General features: G+C 39.9%; 1 protein-coding gene across 3 annotated transcripts in view; it reads right to left on the minus strand.

Moving 5' to 3' along the window:
- Window positions 1-22086, minus strand: part of FREM1 (FRAS1 related extracellular matrix 1) — a 226311-nt gene that overhangs the window by 140169 nt on the left and 64056 nt on the right. For all 3 annotated transcript variants that reach the window (XR_014225512.1, XM_082264047.1, XM_082264046.1), the window contains exons 6-8: window positions 9182-9505; window positions 7633-7741; window positions 4788-4919 (exon numbers count right to left, since the gene is read on the minus strand). Coding sequence is in view for 2 of the 3 variants with exons in the window: in XM_082264047.1 (XP_082120173.1) it covers window positions 4788-4919; window positions 7633-7741; window positions 9182-9505 (565 nt within the window). In the remaining variant the exon portion in view is untranslated. The remainder of the gene's footprint in view (window positions 1-4787; window positions 4920-7632; window positions 7742-9181; window positions 9506-22086) is intronic.

The raw sequence follows: 22086 nt of genomic DNA on the forward strand, positions 1-22086 counted from the left end.
CAAAAGCAGGTGTGCGCTAAGATAGGGTTACTTACTGCTGTTAGTTTCTAGCACACTTGTACATTCGAAGCCTGTGGGGTATTGAGTTTATGGAGAATTTTATCACACAACTGGAGGCTAATAGTTTTCATATGATTAAACATTTTCAGCCTTTCTGTTTTTGATTAATGCTGTTTATCACTAAGCAACACAAGCAACACCATAAACTGGCCACCAACGCAAAATGAAGTGCCTCCAAATTCTGACCACTAAGACATTTTTTTTTCTTTTTCTGTTCTAAGACAAGCACAAAAATATATGCCAGATCCCGGTGAAAACATCAAAACTGGACACATGTCTGTGCATCCAGATCAGTGCACCCGTCTCTGTACACCTGTCAAACTCGGATGTGCGGGTGTGTCAGTGCAGCCAATGCACTCTCATTCACTTGTATGGGCTGCCATCACATACTTCAGTGGTAAACAAATGGCTCCTTACACTTTACGAGGCTAAGCGCCTTTGTGAATGAGCCCATAGAAAGATACAAAATAACATTGTTTCTGTAGTATCTACCCTGTTTCATTCATCTGCAGATGAAAGGGATGCACTTTGTTTTGCATATAATGTCAGTTAAAACAAGTTTTTTTTTATGTTTTTTTCATAAAAAGTGTTCCTACTTAAACCCTTAGTTTACCTTAATCAGCCCCAAATAACTCCTCCTTCCTCTTCTCCAGTAACTAATATTTTTCTGTTGTTTTTTATGTCTATTTTTCCCATGCATTATTATTTAAACTTGGTTTTATTCAATGTGTATGTTAATTTTATGTAAGTTTGCATAAGCACAAACTTGAAGGAACAAAAAGCTTAATTTCATATGTAAATAGCCAAACAATGCTTTGTACTAGAATCTGAATTTTAGGCCTATTATACACAGGCCTCGGCTTGTATAAGAGCAGTGTGAACTGCAAGCTTTGATTAAACATTTGCAGAGCTTTCAACAAGCTTTGTTCAAGCTTTTAAATCACCATTCAACTCCATTTTGTAAATGTTGAACACAGATCATAATAGGAGTGTTGATTGTCACTATAAGTAAGCTGCTAACAGGCATCAGTAGGCTTTCAATAAGCTTCAAGAAGTTCTAATGCCTGAAAGCAACTTGTTTAAAGTGGAAATCAACACTCTCAATAGGATCTGTGTTCAACATTTACAAACTGGAGCAGAATGGTACTTTAAAGCTTCAACAAACAGCTTGCTGTTCACACCACTCTTATAAAAACTGAAGCCCGTGTGAAACAAACCCGGAAGTGATTGGAAAGTCTGTTTTCTTTTTTTTTTTTTCAAAAAAATAACAAACATGTTATACTTACCTGCTCTGTTGAAGTGGATTTTCACAGAGTGGCCAGGATCCTCCTCTTTTCAGGTCCCTCTTCTGTGCTCCTGGCTCCTCCCTCCTGGTAAGTGCCCCCAAAGCAAGCAGCTTTCTATGGGGGCACCCAAGCCGAGTCACAGCTCCCTGTGTCTATCTACGAGCTACGGTCAGCTTGCTATGGGGGCACCCAAGCCGAGTCACATAGAATGCATTAAGATGAAAAACCTTCTGATTTTACAACCCCTTTAACTGAGACATATTAAAAAAATGAATCTACAGAGACACTATTTTTTAACTAACATGGATCAAACTAGAAAAAAGTGCTTTTTAGTTATGTTAAGTTTTTTTTAGGCTACATTCACACCTGAGCGTAGCGTTTTTCGCGCGTTTTTTACCGCGATTTTTGCGGCGTTTTTTACCGCGATTTTACCGCGATTTTTACCGCGATTTTTGTGCAGGCGTTTTTAGATTGAATAGAGATCAATGGAAAACGCCTGTAATCTGCCCAAAAAGAAGCTCATGTGCTTTTTTGAGCGTTGGGCGTTTTGTATACAGCGTCAAAACGCTCAGATGTGAACAGGGGCCATTGAAATGAATAGGATTTGTCTTGTTGGGCGTTTTGAGAGCTGATCCTAGAGCAGAAAAACGCCCCAAAAACGCCCCAAAACGCCTAGATGTGAACGGAGCCTTATGGACAGAAAAAAAAAATATTTTCACAAAATAATATCACCAAACAAAAGTCCTGTTTGTTCTTAAAAAAGATATATTCATTATTTTGTTAACTTATGTAATAACAAAGTTTTTGCCGATCTATAGGGGGTGTACAGACGTGTATACAGATGTGTGTACAGATGTGAAGAGTCAAAGTGGTTATTATGAAACCTTACAGTATATGCATAATTTGTTTTAGATGTAGTAGCCTCTAAAAATTTACAGCAAACATGCCAAAACCCTGAGCAATTTATTTTAAATTCAATTAACAAAAGGATGTTTCAAAATTATCACTAAACCCAGAGATATTTGCAGATGGATTTATATAGGTACCTAAATTCCCATAAAATTTGAACTAGCCTCCAACTTTCCCCTACCTAAGCTTCCTTTTGGTTCCTTTATCTGATAGGTGGCCTCAGAGAGGATTGGGAGGTGGATGGAGCTGTGTCAAGTTGAACTGGCATCCTATATCTCTGGATATACTAATACTTATTAGATGAATAATAACTTGTTTAATCAGAGGGTTTGTGCTCAGCTTTTTGAAAGGTCTACAAAAAATAGTAAGAAATAATATTCAATAAGATTTGATTAAGCATGGGGTAGAAAATTCAACAAGTGGTTGTGCTGCATAGGAAGAGTAAATGCAATAGTAATTACCAAGGTTCGTACTGAACTTTTACATGTACACTTGCTAATTTTAAGGCAGAACCCCAGGCAAACAGCAAATACACAGCTAAAATACATGTGTTGGAGCTGTTTTACCTGCTAAAACATATATATTTCTGTCTATTCATTCCTGAGTTTTCCACCAGACCGCAAAGCCTTTTCTGGTGGGGGAGGAAACCTGATTTTTCTCTGCTATAGAGAAGTTTTGTCCTTTCCCCAGCATGTAAATGGACAATGAAGGGAGAAGCAGCAGACTAAAGATCTCATCTCTCTATCACTCTGCGCTCTGCACTGTCCTCTTTTCAGCATGTTCCTTGCACAGTAAAGATTGGCTGTTTGTGTTGCTTTTTGCTCCCCCAATTTAAACTCTGCTGTACAGTGACTATAGGATGCTGATACAAAGTCACATTCATTAAAAAAAAAAAAATATATATATATATATATATATATATATATATATATATATATATATATATATATATATACAGTAGTTACATAGTTAGATTGAAATATAGATGCTGATACAAAGTCACATTCATTAAAAAAAAAAAAAAATATATATATATATATATATATATATATATATATATATACAGTAGTTACATAGTTAGATTGAAATATATATATATATATATATATATATATATATATATATATATATATATATATATTAATGTATTAATGGATACAGAGCTACATTAATGTGTGTCCTTTGTGTCTGGAGTTGGGTTTGAAGTTGAATTACTTTTGTCAAGCAGGCTGTTCACTTAACAAAGTAAATTTTCACTTTGCAAAGGGTTTTTATCTTAGCTTAGTAACTGAGTTGAAGCTCTGCTGATTGCCATAATCTAGTCAATCCAATAGCAATCAAAAATACTATCTGTTAGGGTCCTTTCACACGGGCCCCTATGTCCATTTTTTCTCCCATCCGTTTGCAGATGAAAAACGGACATAATGTATGTCTATGGGATTGCGGACATTAGCGGATGACCATCCGCTGACACCCGTTTTGCGTCCATTCCGTTCAGTTCCGTTTTTTGAGATGGAAGAGAACCCTATTTTTCTTCCGTTTAAAAAACGGAACGGACGCGTGTGATCCGCTAACGTCCACAATCCCATAGACATACATTATGTCCGTTTTTCATCCGCAAACGGATGGATGAAAAACAGACATACGGAACAGACCCTACAAAAGTTTCATCCGTGTCCGCCTGAGCGGAAAAAAAAAAACGGACCGTGCCGTGTGAAAGGACCCTTTGGGTTTTTTTTCCTTGCACATGATTAGGTATTCTTTGCAAAGTGAATTTTCACTGAATCTATGAAATTTAACTTGCAAAGTGGAAATTTACTTTTGCAAATTGAACATACACTGATATAAAACTTCTGTTGGTTACATGCAGTAGATAGCACCTCTGGGATCCTGCACTAAATTCTAGAAAGTCCAAAAACCTAGGGGACACTAAATTGCTTATCTATATGTGGGTGCCTGGCCCTGACTTCTCCTACCACCAGAACCTCCAATTTAGTGCAGCAATGTTACTCAAGACCTCTATGACCAAGTAAGGGTTACCGTATAGGTGTTACCTTCCTAGAAACATTTTGGAGTGCTTCCAGTTTCAGTGTTTCTGGTGCACTCTATAAGTTTAGAACTGCATGCAAGCACCTAGTGGTGTCTGATATTGCATGTTAATGACAATATCCCACATTTATATCAATAAAGGCTTTCAATAAATTCTGTAAAATGTTTAAATGCTGGGCTTAAAAGATGAGACCCTTAACCCTTTAATTTCCTGATTGTTGACAATTAATCTTTGAGGGGTAAATGGTGCAGCAGTGGGAACAATGGGTTAACAATTCGTCAATTAACAGTTAACAATTCACTTACACATTTTCATAAAAGCTTCATTTGCTGAGCTTATTATTAAGTGTATCCAAATCAGCATTTGGACTTTGAACTATGTTATTCAAGCTAGTCTAGATATATTTTCTTTTAAAGGTGAATATGTACTGTATATTATAGTAATATTTACAGCTGTCAGATGCAAAGCAAAAACCTACTTACCTCTTACAGTAATGCGTCCATGCTCTAGCCCATCCACAATAATCAGACGGACAGCATTGATATTATCATTATCAACCACTTGAAATTGTTCCCATGTGATTGGTCGAGATTGACCTTCCAAGAGATCAAGACCTAAATAAAGTACATGAACATAACAGTGAATCAAATTGCATACAGTTCTACACTACATATGGATTAGGCAGGACTCTCACATTTTCACAGTAAAATATTTTTATGTAACTGATATTGAATGCAATACAAAGACAAGCGCCAATATTTTCAATCCTGTGATTCCACACATGCTGATGTGTGCAGATCCAAAGCGGCCCATCTCCTGAATGGATAGACAACAATCAGATGATAGGAGTGCACATCAAAGCTGCCCGATTCTAAGACTGCAAAACAGGCTTCAGCTTTTCCTCCTCCCAGACCACTCCCCTGTAATGCCTTTCACCCACTCCTGGGATTAGTTGAAGAGGTGGGAGTGGAGGTATACCACTTGGTTATATGAATCATCAGCCCTGTAAACACAGGGTATAATAAATTCAGCTGGAAAGACTGAAACAATTTTACTTAACATAAAGCACTGCTTTTATGTTCACATACATGCCGATATTATAAGAATGTTTTTTGTGAAAAAGATTTTGTGAAAAATTAATTGCAATAGGACATGTTATTCATGGTAAAATAGCTAAAAAAAACAAATATTGGATATATTAAACATCCATAACCAGCTTGAGAAAAACAAAAAGAAAAAAAAAAACAGAACAAAAAATGGCTCATTGGAACCCAATGACCAATAAAATATAAACTTTATTAGTGTAGCGCTACCCCCAAATGGGCCTCTTATTTTACTGGTTCTTTCCTTGCAAGTACAGAGGCTGCCTGTCCACCCCAGCAACGGTCCACGCACACTGGTTCCATTAAAAAGTCAGGGCAGTGATGACAAACCTTGGCACCCCAGATGTTTTGGAACTACATTTCCCATGATGCTCAACTACACTGCAGAGTACATGAGCATCATGGGAAATGTAGTTCCTAAACATCTGGGGTGCCATGGTTCACCATCACTGGTCTAGGGGATGTCTTTTTAAAGTTTATTGCTTGCAGAACTTCAGAGGGGAGGGAGAGAAACTTGGCATGGGATACTTTAAAACACTCAGAAGAAGTGTGTTTAGAGGACAGTGTTTCCTAACAGTATTGGTATTGGTTGAGAACAGCCCATGGTTCCACAACTAAAGACCAGGGGGTAATATTGGGTCTCTGGTTACCCTGCGCCAATGCGCAACTTTCAGGTACCCACTGCAGCGTTCAGTACACAGTCTCAGGGATCAATTCAAAGTCACTGCTCACGTCCCCAGAACAGCTGCCTCCTTCTAGCTGTCCTCTTTCTTCCCCCTATTTCCTCCCTCTCCAATATCCCCCCCTTCTGTTTTTTCCCTTACCCCTCTTTCCATTTCCCTTTTCTCCCCCCCCCCCTCTTCCCCCGTGCTTTTTCTCCTACATGATCTTTTTTTAAAAAACATATATATATATATATATTTTTTTTTTTTTTTTTCAGCCTTAACAACTTTCTTTAGCTTAAATGTACTTCAGTACTTTGATCCATTGACAATCCCTTTTTGACCATTTCTTGATCAGTTCTTTGATTGTTGATCCTTTTGATTTTTTTTTTTTTTGTTAGATTTCTCAGACACTAATAACGTTTATCTTTAAATGGTCATTGAGTTAAATTAAGCCTTTCAGGTTCTTTTTTGTTTGGTTCTGTTTGTTTTTCACCAACCACTTGTTTGTGTTACTTGTGTTAGGGCCCTTTCACACGGGCGCTCCGTATGTCCGCAAATCATCCTATTTTTTTACGGATGATTTACGGACATAATGTAAGTCTATGGCATTGCGGATGTCAGCGGAATTCCATCCGCTGACATCCGATTTTCTTCCTTTCAGTTCTGTTCCGTTTTTTGGAATGGAACAGAACCCTATTTTTCCTCCGTTCAAAAAACGGAAAGGAAGGAAAATCGGATGTCAGCGGTGTCATCCGCTGACATCCGCAATGCCCATAGACTAACATTATGTCCGTATATCATCCGCAAACGGATGGGATGATATGCGGTGAAAAAAAAAAAAAAAGTGCCGGAGCGGATCGCAATGCGGTCCGCTCCGTGTGAAAGAGCCCTTACCAAATATACTAATCTACCAAAATTTCTGTTTGATCCCCTAAAAAATAAAAAATGAGCACATAAATAGCTCAAGTACCATTCCTGCCTGCAGAGCCAAAATCGATTGACAGAAAAACGAGGAAGAAAAACCACTCTGTCAACAGAATACTAGTTCAGGGGGGTAATAATATATGAAGCTCCAGGTATTCCTCAAAAGATTGCTGAAATCATACAAAAAAAGGGTGGGGGGAATGGCTTAACTGTCAACACACCACAAAATTACAAAAATACTAATAGTAACAAAAACCTGATCCAAATGGCTGTACCATTATACCCTACTCCCCCCCCCCCCAAAATTAATATTTAATGCATCATACGGTGGGATGTGGGGATATGGTGGATCATAACAGGGCATATTCTCTCATTTTGGAGACATTTCTTTTTACTACCTGCTTTGTTTCTTGGATGTGAATGGAAATTTCCCCAATAGGATAGAACAGGAAAAAAAAGATGGGGCCCTACATACACTTTAAATAGCTCAGTAAAAAGGTCAGTGATAATACCCTATCAACTGCTAACAGATGATAAATACATTGAATTATTTTTATGATTTGTTGCAATCTAGCCCTCTGTAATAATTTTGAATTAAAACATTTCATGTTACATACAGAGAAAATCAGTCTCACCCATATTCCAGGATACTCGAGGTGCATTTGTTTCAGCTGTTCTAACTGATATATGAACTGTGATAGGCAAACTCCTTTCAAAAAAGAAATCATGAACTTCAACTTCCACCTATAGTAGAACAATTTCATAGGTTTATTTAGCAGGTTTTACAAAATGATAGACTTTATAACAAATGTTATTGGTTACACTGGAAACAAGCATTAGCATAAATCATAGGTGGAGAACATATGTGTAGAATTAGAAAATGGTTGAGAAAGTAACTACCTTACACTGCAACTTTTTCTTCCACTAAATGTCTCTACAAGGGGATCCGAGTAAAAATGTAGGGTGAAGCATATGTTTTGCTAATAGGGCATGGCTTAATATATTCTCTTTTTCATTTTTTCAGGTACAACAATGACAGGGCAAAACATAATATGTTATGCTGGTGCACCAACATCGATATCAACAGAATATTTATCCTTAGACAAAAACATGTTTGTTATATGTTTAAGCCAAAGATTCCAAATGCTGAATTAAATATGTCCAGCTTTGTAGTCACTATAGGGTGTTTATGCCTTGCACCCTCTGATAAAGCCAGCTATAACTGAAATGTGTGAGAATGCACATATTATAGGGTTAATAACGGTCTGTGTTTCAGACCAATATTTTTCTTTTTGAAAGATACCATAAGCAATAGACCCATCAATCACATCCCGTCAGGTCAGAGTCTGTGCTCACTGGTTGTTTGGCTACAGGATTTACATAATTTGCAATCAAGTTTTGGTTGGAAATATACCTTTATAGCTGGGCTCCAGGCAAACAACTTAATACACAAGAGAGTTGTTCTACCTACCAAAGGATTTGTATTTCTGTCCATCCATCTGTCCTGAAAGTTACACAAAACTGGCACATAGTACATCTCTGACTGAAGGAAAAAACAGCCTGATGTTCCTCTACTGCAGTTAACCTCTTCCTACCAGCTGTACACATATATGTGGCAGCATAGAGGTAGGCTTCATGACCTGCTGTCACATGTATCCATATGGCCATTGTCCAGCATATGTTTTGTGCTTGGAACATGTTCAGAACACCCAAAAATTTTGACTGTGCTGTCACTGACAGCTCCCGGGCACATAGTGAAGAATAGGTGCTGGAGGAGGATGGGCAGCCAATAACAGTGATCACTGTGGACGCCAATTTTACCAGCACTCAGTGTTAGGACCCCCTTAAAGCGATGGATTCCACTGGCAGAATGAGGTTAAGAAATAGCAGCTAGGGTTTTGGACAGTAAACTAGAAGTAACAGACTGATTAGCTTATCTCTCTCTCTCACTTTTTAGCACATGAGCACTGCAGCACAGTTGACTGGCTACTTGTGCTGCTTTCCTGCTACAGTCTAAGCTGTAGAGCACAATGCAAGAGGTTGATGCCAAGTTAAATTTAGGAACTTATGCTGCTTGCTTTAAAAAAATACATTTAATGATGAATTGGTGATTATAGAGCCAAAATGAATTTGTGTTTTTTATAGACACCAAGATTTTTCCACAGCTTGTCAGTCCTTGCCTACCTCCAGAGTTCTTCTTTCAGTGTGACTACTGTTAGGTGGCTGATATGCTATGAGCATATCATTGAGATCCTGCCATGTAAAGGAGGTAATGGGTTTTGTATGGTCATTGAGATGGGTAATATATCCTTCTCGTGGAGGATCTGTGATGTTGAAGACCAGCAAAGGTTTTTTGGTTTCTCCATCCTCTGCATCAAGTGTGGCTGTAGTCAGGGGAGTAAGGATAAACTGATCCACTTCCAAAATATACATTGACATGAAGGCAGCTTTGGGAATCTGGTTGGGTACTGCATCTCTGATGTGAACAGGAATCCAGGATTGTTCTGACTGCAAGAATTACAAAAATATTTCAGTTAAACATCAGAAAATGAATGAGGAGATCTTCGATACTCAGATACCTTCTCCACTTAATACTCCATGTCCACAGGTACAATTATTACTTCCCTCATTCAACCCTGCCACTATAGACGAGGTTGCCAAACTTTTTCTTACATCCACCTAACCACCTGCCCCTGGACCCTGTTCCCTTGCAAATGCTATGGTCACCCTCTTGCTCTATCATTCACTCTCTAACTCACATTTTGAATCTCTTCCTCTCTTCTGACATCTTCCCGGACTATCTAAAACATGCACTCGTCTCCTCTACACTTAAAAAGCCCTCACTGGACCCCACCAATCTTAACAACCTTCACCCCATCTCTTTGCTCCCCTCCAAACTTCTTGAACAACTAGTCTACAACTGACTGAGCGTCCACCTCACTGAGAATAACCTTCTTGATCCCCTTCAGTCTGGATTTTGCCCTCAAGACTCCACAGAGCCTACCTTTCTCTGTCAGGGTCCCTCAAGGTTCTGTTTTTTGGACTTCTCCTATTCTCCATCTACACCTCCTCCCTGAGGCTGACGACTCCGAAATTTATCTCTCTACTCCTCAGCTAACTCCTTCAATTTCCTCACATATCACTAATTTACTAACAGACATATCAGCCTGGATGTCACACCACTTGCTCAACCTCAATCTATAGAAAACCGAGCTCACAATATTTCCTCCCCCACGTGCCTCATCCCCTGATTTCTCAAAATCGATGGCACAACTGTCACCGCATGCCAAGGTTCTAGGTGTAATCCTGGACTGAATCATGCCTTGGACCCCACATCCAATCACTGTCTAAATCTTGCCGCCTCAGCCTACACAACATCTTCAAAATATACCCCTTCCTAACCAATGACACCACAAAGCTCCTAGTTCACTCCCTGGTCATCTCTTGCCTCAACTACTGCAACTTCCACCTCACTGGTATACATTTATATAGGCTATCCCCCCTTCAGTCAATCATGAATGCTGCTGCCAGGCTCATCCACCTTACCAACCATTCAGTGTCTGCTAATTCTCCCTGTCAATCCCTCCACTGGCTTCCTCTCGCCCCCAACAAATTCAATTTAAAATGCTAACAAAAACTTACAAAGCCATCCATAACTCAGCCCCAAGCTAAATCACTAACCTAGTCTCAAAATACCAACCTAATATTTATCTTCATTCCTCTCAAGACCTCCTGCTCTCTAGCTCCCTCATCACCTCCTCCCATAGTCCCCTTCAGGACTTTTCCCTACCCCAATCTGTTCAACTATCTCCTACTCTGTTTGCTTTTAGACAATCCCTAAAAACCCTTCTCTTCAAAGAAGCCTAATCTGCCCCCACCTAACAACTTTTTTAACTACTTTTTTTTTCTCCATTAACTCATCCCCCACAGCTATTACCTTCCCTCCTAGATTGCAAACACAAACGAGCAGGGCCCTCTGATTCCTCCTGTATTAAATTGTATTGGAACTGTATGTTTGCCCTTATGTTGTAAAGAGCTGCGCAAACTTTTGGCGCTATATAAATCCTGTAGTATTATAATAATAATAATAATAACAATAATATTGAATGAAAAGTATAGCCATATGTAAGGCAAATAGACTGTACACTTTGCAAAAGAAGATGCACTTTGCAATGGAATTTGCTCTAGAGCTTATTAAATGAGGTGAAGTTTCATTTTGCAATGAATACCTAGTCCCATGCAAAGAAAATAAAAAATAAATAAGCAGCATTTTTGCTTGCACATGATTGAAGGATGAAAGTCAGCTGGACTTCTCGCCATTTACTAAGCTCTTTAGCAAATTCCCTTTAAGAGTGCAAGAGCTTTCTATTTTCTTTTAGTAAATCATCCCCCATTGTAATAATAAAACAAGGCTGAAAAACCTAAAGTGCCATGTGTAGTGCTACAAAATAGTTTAACAGCATAAGGAAAATGGAAGATGCTGCCAGCAAGTTTTCAGTAAAGATCAACAAAGTTTCAGTTGTAAACGGCTAAACTATACAACTGCTAATATCAATGTTTTTAGACTGCATACAATTTTTTATCAGTTAAACATTGGTAACTATCTCTAAAAAAATCAACTATGCAGGGCAGATTTAAAAACAATGCAACAACTAATTAATTTTGTTTTTTGTTTATGTCTTTTGCATGAAGAATTGTTTTTAGCCACTTGCCAACTGGGCCAGTTCTAACAGTTCTAACATGTAAAAATCTGCATTTGTTGCTACAAAATTATGCCCAGACATTATATATTTTCTGAAAGCAAAGGGTCTGGGGAATAAAATGGTTGCTGATGCAATTTTTTGAGCCACATGATATTTGCACAACCATTTATCAAAGTTTCAAGAAAAAAAATACACTTTAATGAATTTGAATGCACACAAACGCAATACAATACCCATTTTTTTGGTATAATATAAAAAATGATTTTACACCATGTAAATAGATATCTAGCATGTCAAGCTTTACAATTGCAAATGCCCGTGGAATGGTGACAAACTACGGTACAATACATTTTTCACAGGCTATGCTTTAAAAGCCATTACAGGTTACCAAGAATATAAAAATGGGGATATAGCTGCGCTAAAATGTAAAGATAAAAACATACATGAATAAAAAGTCAACAGACCAAATGAAAGCAGCCAGCACCTGATCTAGAATCAGAAATACCAGATCTAAATAGCAATATAGAATGGGATTGGTGCAGCGCTAACACAATTGAATCCACAGTCCATACAAATGTTCAAATGGATCAAATACAAAAGTGCAGTAAACAAAAGTTCATCAGAGAGTGCTCCAATAAAGAAGGGAAACTGTCCACCACTTCAAACTTGGAAAAAGCCCCGAGTGCAGGAACCGCCACCAAGATAATAAATGGCCTCTTACCAAATTGCAATGACCCCCATTACAAGGATCAAAGACAGCCTGTGTGATCAAATCAGTGCAAAGATCGACATGTATCGATTCCCAGTGTTCCCTCAGCAGCTCCGACCGGAACAAGTGAACATAAGGAAAAGAGGGACAACTCCAATAGTGAAGTACGTTCACAGGTTTATTCAGTAAAAGCAGAGTGGCAACTCACGTTTGCATGAAGAAATCACAGCATGTCTCGGAGCTATACTCTCAGAACCTTTGTTTCCAACCAATAAAATGGCCGCCGTGTCTCCTTGCTGGCCTCAGCACGACGAACCGCAGGCTCCTCCTCCGACCGGTTTCATCAACACGTGACTTCGTCAGGGGGTGTGGCCTATGGCAGAACGTCTTTCCTTATATGCTGGGTGAGACAGGGCGGAACTCGCTGGGTCCAATCCGGAGCCAGCAGGAAGTGGTCATCCCAAACCATCAACAGGAAGGAGACCAACGGCCCGGAACAGGATGTGTGACCTTTGAATGTCAACATCCGGAGCTAAACCCGGGATTGGAGACCGCAAACAGCGATAAACCGATCAAATATTAACATGATTGCACAAGAGATATATGTGCCTTATATTTCAAAGGACTTCTAGTGCATATTTGATCTTAAGAAAGAAACCTTATTTAAAAGAGCTTCAAAACGGGGGAAACCTATAGGTAACCAGGGAAACAGTGCTCTACTCTAGCCGTGCTAGACTTTGCCTGGAAACACCGCCATCTAGCGGCCAGAAACAAAAATTCCCGAGAGTGCTCCATTACATAACTTACATTGACATGAAGGGAAAATTATAAATGTAACTAAAAATGTGAACTAAATATGATACACAATATGACAGTTTAATAGCATCACAAAAAATATAGAATAAAAACATTTAAAACTATCCCACAAATAAAAACAAAATAAAATTATGATAACCAACAGTGCAGAACATACTGAAAACCCCTTCATCAGGCATTATTGATAAAGGAATTAATATCCCAATCAATATTTAACCCGTGAGGGGCGTAGGTCTTCAACCGATAAATCCAGCTGGTCTCTAGTTGTGAGACACCTCTGGTACGGTTACTACCCCTCCAACTGCCTGAAAATTTATCAATGCCTAAAAAGACAGTGCCTTTGGGGTCATTCCCATGACATTCATCATAGTGTCTAGAGACACTATGTTTTGGGAATGCCTTCAGTATATTCGCCACATGTTCCTGCAACCGCACGTGTAACTTTCGTATCGTCCTACCCACATATTCACGGCCACAAGGGCAACGTAGTAGGTAGACAACGTGCCGTGTGGAACATGTGATGAACGGCTTGATTTTAACATTACGTTGTGTGGCATTGGAAAAGAACGTCTCAACCCTCCTAGACCTACAAGCATTAACCTTGCAGATGGCACAACCTCTACATGGATAAAAACCACCCCTCTCCTGAAAAAAAGAGATGGTCTTAGGTGGATCCACAATGTTGGGGGCCACTTGAAGCCTCAGCGGAGGCACACCCCTAAAAATGACTTTAGGAGCTTCAGGTAGTACAGGGCCCAGGAGGCTGTCGTTCTTTAGGATGTGCCAATGCTTCCTGATCAATTTTTTAACAGAGAAATGCTGAACGGAGTATGATGAAAAAAAGGCAAACTGAAAATCATCATTACTCTCACGTTCTCGTGGTACCAACAGGTCAGCCCTATTACGGGAATCTGCCTGCATAAGGGCTTTTTCAAGATCCTGTTCTTTATACCCCTTCTCCAAAAACTTGGACTTCAAGGAGCTAGCCTCCCGCAGGAAGTCCGCTCTATTGGAACAGTTCCTCTTGAGTCTGAGGAACTGACTGACAGGAACGGATCTAAGCCACGACACATGGTGGCAACTAGATGTGTCAATAAATCCGTTCCTGTCAGTCTCCTTGAAGAAAGTAGAGGTTTCAAGGGAACTACCAACCACTTTAATTTTAAGATCTAGAAAATGAATTTCAGATCTACTGCATTCGTGCACCAATCTAATTCCTCTGTCATTGTCATTCAGTGCAGAGATGAATGATTCAAGGGACTCAGAGTCACCATCCCATAGGAGGAGGATGTCATCGATGTACCTCCGCCAGAGAACTATCTCTGGTCTCGGAACGTCACCGATGACATCCTCCTCCCATTTGGCCATGAACAGATTGGCCATACTTGGCGCAAACTTCGCGCCCATGGCCACCCCCTTATTTTGTCTGTAATAAGTGCCATTGAACCAGAAGAAATTATGGGCCATAGCATAATCCAACAGGGATAAGATGAATTGACTCTGAAGACCTAACAAAGTGCTCTGACCCAAGAAATATTCAACAGCCTCCCTTCCATGCTGGTGTGATATAACCGTGTAAAGGGATGAAACATCAGCACTGGCCAAGATGTAGGTGTGCTTCCACTCTATATCCTTAAGTATATTAATGACTTGCATAGAGTCCCTCAAAAATGAGGGGGTCTTGGTCACAAGGGGCTGGAGAAAGAAGTCTATGTATTTACCCACCCGGGAGGTAACCGAATCAATGCCACTAATGATTGGCCTCCCGGGTGGGTTCACCGCATCTTTATGCACCTTGGGTAGATAGTACATTATTGGCACCCTTGGGGCGGATGGTACCAAAAAGGATTTCTCCTTCTTGGTAAGGAGTTTGCGCTGAAAGCCATCCTCCACCAAGTCGACAAGTTCTTTTTTGTATGATGTCGTAGGGTTACCCCTCAGGGGAATATAAGTGTCCCGGTCTGACAATAACCTATTCATTTCCACATTATAGGCCACAGTATCCAGAATGACTATTCCTCCCCCTTTATCTGCTGGCCTCACAATTATGTCCTTACGCTCCTTTAAGGAGCGAAGTCCCCGTTCAAACATATGTGTTTGATGGACTTTTTTGAGGCTAAGCTTATCCAAGTCCTTGGCAACCAAATCTCGGAACACAGTCAGGGTGGGAGCCAAAGGACCTGGGGGGTTGAATAGTGAGGCATTGGAAAATGAAGTGGACTTGATGCCCATATTATATTCCACTCTAGGGGTGATGGGGTTCCCCATCAGATGCCTTTTAATGCTCATTTTACGCACAAACTTTTGAAGGTCTATGAAAGTGTCGAATTTGTTAAGAGGTCGGGGGGGAGCAAACTTGAGTCCATGATTTAACACATGCTTCTCTTCAACCGAAAGAGAAGCTGAACTCAAATTAAACAAACCCCGATCCCTCAACGCCGACTTCTTTTTGTTGCGGACCCTCCGCCCCCCTCTAGTCCCTCTCTGCCCTCCTTTTGCCTTTTGTTTTTTGGGGTGCCCCCGTGAAAAGGGGTATTAAGCTGGTTCCATGAGCCTTGCCCCCCAGGAGGGTTAGAGTAGGCAGATGGAGGCTGGTGGTATCCCTGTGAAGTCTGTGGCCGTTGGTTCCCTCTATTCTGATAATAGGGTCCCTGTGGCTGAAAAGGAGGTATGTATTCCTCTTGTTGCGGGTGTGTGGTGATATATTGAGCGGCTCCCTGATAATCCTTGGTGAAAAGAAAAATAGGTGCGCGAACCTTTAATGAGAAAAAGAGTGGAAAAAAAGCAGCACTGAAAAAATATAAATATGTGAGGGGTTGTAACAAATGAAAAACATCAATTACAGAGTGCGCTAAAAAGTTATGGAACACAAATATTCACAAAAATGGTGATTGCTGATGTTCAGCTAAACACAAAGTCTATATTTATTCTAAATGATGAGACTGTGCAAAAGTCTTGAAAATCCAAAGAATATAGTGAGGTTGGGGAGTGATGAAGGATAAGGGTAACCTCTTCCCAAACGGTGATCCAGACAGTGCTCAAATGTACACGTGATGCACCCAGTGTTAAGAAGGGACTCTTACCAGATGATGGAGAGATGCAAACATATAGTGTATAACCCTGGAGTCCGTTAGGTCAGCTTGTAGGAGAGAATTCACAAGAGGAATAAAGCGACCATCTGCTTCCAAAGTGTGGGGATCTAGAGGCTTCCACTCAAGGGGATATCGCCACCAAGAACATGCCCAAGGAAGAGAAGGGGACTATAGTGCATTACCTCACTTTATTGAACCAATAAGAAAGAGTAACACTTACATTTTCAGGAGAAAAAACAGCATATGTAAATTTTGGATCGAGGACCTCTGCAGTAGTCCGGGATCATAGGCAACACGGCTAGCTCCCCCCGACGCGTTTCCACTAACAAGTCGGCTTCTGGGACTGGAGCTGTAGCCGTGCTGCTCGCATCTCTCATGTAAATAGTGTGGCTGATGGACACTTCCGGTGCGGCCGTGGCGAGGACCCGGAAGTGTTGTGACGCACTTCCGGTTCAAATGTTAGCCAATCACGGTATGTTGAGATGAAGACCCGGAAGTTCTAAAAAGCGCTTCCGGAGGCTTCTGCGGCCAATCACATCGGATGTCAACAAAGCTAATCATCCATAACACCGGAGTATAAAAAACATAACTGTTCTTATCGGTGCCAAAAATATTGGAATTATATATAAAGGCAAGCGATTTCATCTGTCTATATAAGTATCAAAAAGGAATCCATTATAAATAAAAGGCAGACAGAATTCTCTTATTAGAAATATATGACAGATGTGAAATCTATTCAGTTTTATTAAAAAGGGTTTAAAATTAACACATAAATTCCCTAAAAATACCACAAACTTGGTCTAAGGACCCGGAAGTGGCTTTAATAATTATGGCTAAAGCATTTACTATATAAAAATATGTAAAAAATGTATAAAAAATATATAAGAAATATATAAAAAAATTTTTTTTTTTAAATTTTTTTTTTTTTTTTAATTTTTTTTTATTTTTTTAAATAACATCTAGGGTCATCAAACGTTGTGTAATTTTTGGGGTGTATGGCACCAAAAGTCTCCATCCGCCAATTTCACATTTATATAAACGTATATGGCCTAAATGCTAATAAAAACATATAATGACATTATAAAAACTTAATGTAGGCTCTTGTTTCAAACATAAAAGAGGAAAAGGGAAGGTAATAAAGCAGGGCGGGAAGGGAAAGGTAGACCAGAAAAAACTTAGAATGTTATTATCCTATGTGGGTGTGTGGTTATTCATTATTGATGTGGGCATTAATGTCCCATTCCACATTCATACCCCATGGCTGATAGCATTTTAGTTCATGAATCCAAAACGTCTCTCTCCTGGAAATAGATCTCTTCATGTCACTCCCCCTCCAATGTGGGGAATAGCACTCAATCACAACAGCTTTCAAATTTGAGTAGCTTCTATTGTGACACTTATCATGATGGGAAGAGAGACTATGACCAGGGAAACCTATTTGTATATTGGTGAGATGTTCACCTATTCTGATACTGGGGGTCCTGATCGTTCTCCCAACATATTGTAATCCACATCCGCACGTTAGGAGATACACCGCCCCTTTGTGATGGCAAGTGGTAAAGTTTTGGATGTCATATTTTTTCTTGGTAACGGTAGAGTTGAAGGACTGAGTTCTCTGTGTATTCAACTCTTTGCAAACCCGACATTTCTTACAGGGAAAAAAACCTTTCATATTAGAAAACATTTTCGGGATGGTGGGTTTCTCTACTGGAGTAGGGGCAATAATGTCCTTCAAATTCTTAGTCCTCCTGAAAATAATAGGGGGTCTCTCAGGAAGTGTTGGTCCTAGTATTTTGTCTCCTTTTAATATATGCCAATACTTCCTGAAGGTGTGATTGACCCACCTATAGCCAGTTGAAAATGAGGTAATAAAGGCATATTCAAACTTAGAAAAGGCACTTTCTGGTTTGGGTTTGGGCACCACTAACTCTTTTTGAGGTACATTTTTAACTTGAAGGATATTCTGTTCCAGAATTTCCTCTTTAAACCCCTTTTCCACAAATCTATCCTTCAATATTTTACTTTGCACCTCAAAATCTTGGGAGTCAGTGCAGTTACGACGTATCCTCCTAAATTGGCTAATGGGGACCGAGGTTAGCCAGTTAGGGTGATGGCAGCTATCTAGGGAGATGAACCCATTCTTGTCCGTGGGTTTAAAGAAGGTTCTCGTACCAAATTTACTTCCCATCCTGTATATAACCAGATCTAGGAAATTTATGGATGTTTCACTGAACTGATAAGTGAGGCGAATGCCCCAATCATTGCAGTTCAGTCTATCCATAAATAATTGAAGAGAAGAGATGTCACCTTTCCACAGCAATAAAACATCATCTATGTATCTTCTCCATAGAAAGATGTTGGGTTCTCTAGCAGCATAAATGTTGCGGTCCTCCCAGAGTGCCATAAACAGATTGGCAAGGCTGGGAGCAAATTTAGCTCCCATTGCCACGCCAGTCTGTTGTAAATAAAAATTCCCACCGTAGAAAAAATAATTATGCTCCATTCCGAATTGTAATAACTCAAGAATGAATATTTTTTGTTTGAGTGGGAGGTCGTAATTGCTTTCCAAAAAAGTGCTGACTGCCTCATATCCCATCTGGTGAGGTATGATGGTATACAGGGATGAAACATCTGCTGTAACCATCAATACCTCACCTTCTACGTCAAGGTTTGTAAGTTCCTGGATGCATTGGGACGTATCTTTCAGGTACGCAGGGGTTTGTTGTACCAGAGGTTGGAGGAAATGATCCACGTATTTTCCTATTCGGGAGGTCACCGAATCTATGCCACTTATTATTGGACGGCCCGGAGGTTTAATTAAACTTTTGTGGACCTTAGGTAAATAATAAATAAGTGCGATTCTCGGGGCTAAAGGAACAAGATGTTCTTTCTCTTTATCATTGAGAATGCCCTCTTGGTGACCCCTCAATATCAACCGCTCTAGTTGTCTCTTGTATGAATAGGTTGGATCATTGGGAAGGATCCGATATGTGTCGCTGTCAGACAGCAAGCGATCCATTTCCTCTATATAATCCTCTTTCTTAAGCAGTACAACTCCGCCTCCTTTGTCAGCAGGGCGGATAATTAAGTCTTTCCGTTCACACAGTGACTTAACTCCTGTCATTAAATCCTTCTGACGATGATGGTGAAATTTGGCTTCATCTAGGTCTTTCAGAACAAGGTCTTTAAATACCGTGATGTTGCTACTTTTTACACCTGAAGGGTTGAAAAGTGAGGCATTTTTAAGTTTGGTATGGGTATATGGAGAGACTTGATAGCTGGTATAATTTCTTTCCCTAGCATTTGATAGAAAATGTCTCTTCACATTGAGTTTTCTGACAAATTTGTGCACATCAATAAATGTGTCAAATTTGTTGATACCTTTCTTTGGTGCATATTTTAGGCCTTTATCGAGGGTACGTTGTTCAGAGTCTGTTAGCGTGATTCCACTTAAATTAAAGATGCCCTGCCCTTTCATCTTTTTCTTTTTCCGGGAGTCACCTCCTCTGCACCCCCTCGTTTTTTTCTTTTGCCTTTGTTGTGGCCCTTCCCTAAAAAACCCCTCGGTTTCTGGCTAATGGGGGTATTTTTTTGGTAATTATTTGGAGGTTCATACTCATCGTCTTCACTCTCTTCGGTGTCTTCTTGCAAAGATTCATATCTGTTATGAGACACTAGCTGTCTTGGATCTTGATATGAAGGTCCAGGGTAGTTTCCTTCATAGTCCAGGGAAGATCTCCTGGATGATTTAGGAGAGGGTGAGGCATGATGTCTAGTGGGTTTATGACCTTCCTCTTCCCACCTTAAGTTTTTCACTTGAGGGTGTTTAGACCCTTTGACACTGTTTCCCTTCCCTTTTAAGGGAGCAAACTCTTTTAGGGGTTTGAATTTGGAGTAATGGGCTCCAGACGTGGAGGGTACCGCATCTCCCATAGTAGGGAGTTTTTGGTTATTGGAACTCATAGTTTCCTGTGTCTCTTTGGAATTGGTACCAGTAACCTCGGGATTAGCTAAACCGCTAGAGGTGGAGCCAAATTTCTCCCCAGTGTTCAATTGCCATTTGAACACACGGGTGGAGTTATAATCTTCCACATCCCGAAAGTACTTTTTTCTTTTCTTTATTTTTTGTTCCTCCTCCTCCATGGTGAGGATCTCTCTAAGTTCTTTAGTGTAAATTTTGTAGGCCTCTTCTTCTTTGAATGGTGTCAGTTTCTCCTTAATTTCTAGAATCTCCTTGTTGAGTCTAATGGTTTTCCTCCTTTTTCTATCAACAAGGAAACTTAGTAGGCTAATGCCTGCTCCATTGAAGAACTGACTCCACTCAAGAAGCTCTGTGTCCCCTTGATCGGGATTAATGTTCCACCTGAGGCTACGGGGAACCATTTTTTCATCTATATATTTCTCTAGGAAGACTATATCCCATGCGGCATGTAATTCTGCCACCATTACATTTTTTAGTCGCATGAATATTCCTCTGAGATCAGTGGATTCAGTTTTATTTCTAATGAATACATCATCCACTGCTAGTTTACGGGAACTGTGATATTCAAAAATATCCATTTCCAAAAGGACGCAGCTAACCTGTGAAGGTGTATGATCAATGGTGAAAAGAAAAATAGGTGCGCGAACCTTTAATGAGAAAAAGAGTGGAAAAAAAGCAGCACTGAAAAAATATAAATATGTGAGGGGTTGTAACAAATGAAAAACATCAATTACAGAGTGCGCTAAAAAGTTATGGAACACAAATATTCACAAAAATGGTGATTGCTGATGTTCAGCTAAACACAAAGTCTATATTCTAAATGATGAGACTGTGCAAAAGTCTTGAAAATCCAAAGAATATAGTGAGGTTGGGGAGTGATGAAGGATAAGGGTAACCTCTTCCCAAACGGTGATCCAGACAGTGCTCAAATGTACACGTGATGCACCCAGTGTTAAGAAGGGACTCTTACCAGATGATGGAGAGATGCAAACATATAGTGTATAACCCTGGAGTCCGTTAGGTCAGCTTGTAGGAGAGAATTCACAAGAGGAATAAAGCGACCATCTGCTTCCAAAGTGTGGGGATCTAGAGGCTTCCACTCAAGGGGATATCGCCACCAAGAACATGCCCAAGGAAGAGAAGGGGACTATAGTGCATTACCTCACTTTATTGAACCAATAAGAAAGAGTAACACTTACATTTTCAGGAGAAAAAACAGCATATGTAAATTTTGGATCGAGGACCTCTGCAGTAGTCCGGGATCATAGGCAACACGGCTAGCTCCCCCCGACGCGTTTCCACTAACAAGTCGGCTTCTGGGACTGGAGCTGTAGCCGTGCTGCTCGCATCTCTCATGTAAATAGTGTGGCTGATGGACACTTCCGGTGCGGCCGTGGCGAGGACCCGGAAGTGTTGTGACGCACTTCCGGTTCAAATGTTAGCCAATCACGGTATGTTGAGATGAAGACCCGGAAGTTCTAAAAAGCGCTTCCGGAGGCTTCTGCGGCCAATCACATCGGATGTCAACAAAGCTAATCATCCATAACACCGGAGTATAAAAAACATAACTGTTCTTATCGGTGCCAAAAATATTGGAATTATATATAAAGGCAAGCGATTTCATCTGTCTATATAAGTATCAAAAAGGAATCCATTATAAATAAAAGGCAGACAGAATTCTCTTATTAGAAATATATGACAGATGTGAAATCTATTCAGTTTTATTAAAAAGGGTTTAAAATTAACACATAAATTCCCTAAAAATACCACAAACTTGGTCTAAGGAC

The sequence above is a fragment of the Pelophylax lessonae genome (genome assembly GCF_965119305.1).
Source record: "Pelophylax lessonae genome assembly, chromosome: 1".
In the NCBI taxonomy this organism is placed as follows: Eukaryota; Metazoa; Chordata; class Amphibia; order Anura; family Ranidae; genus Pelophylax; species Pelophylax lessonae.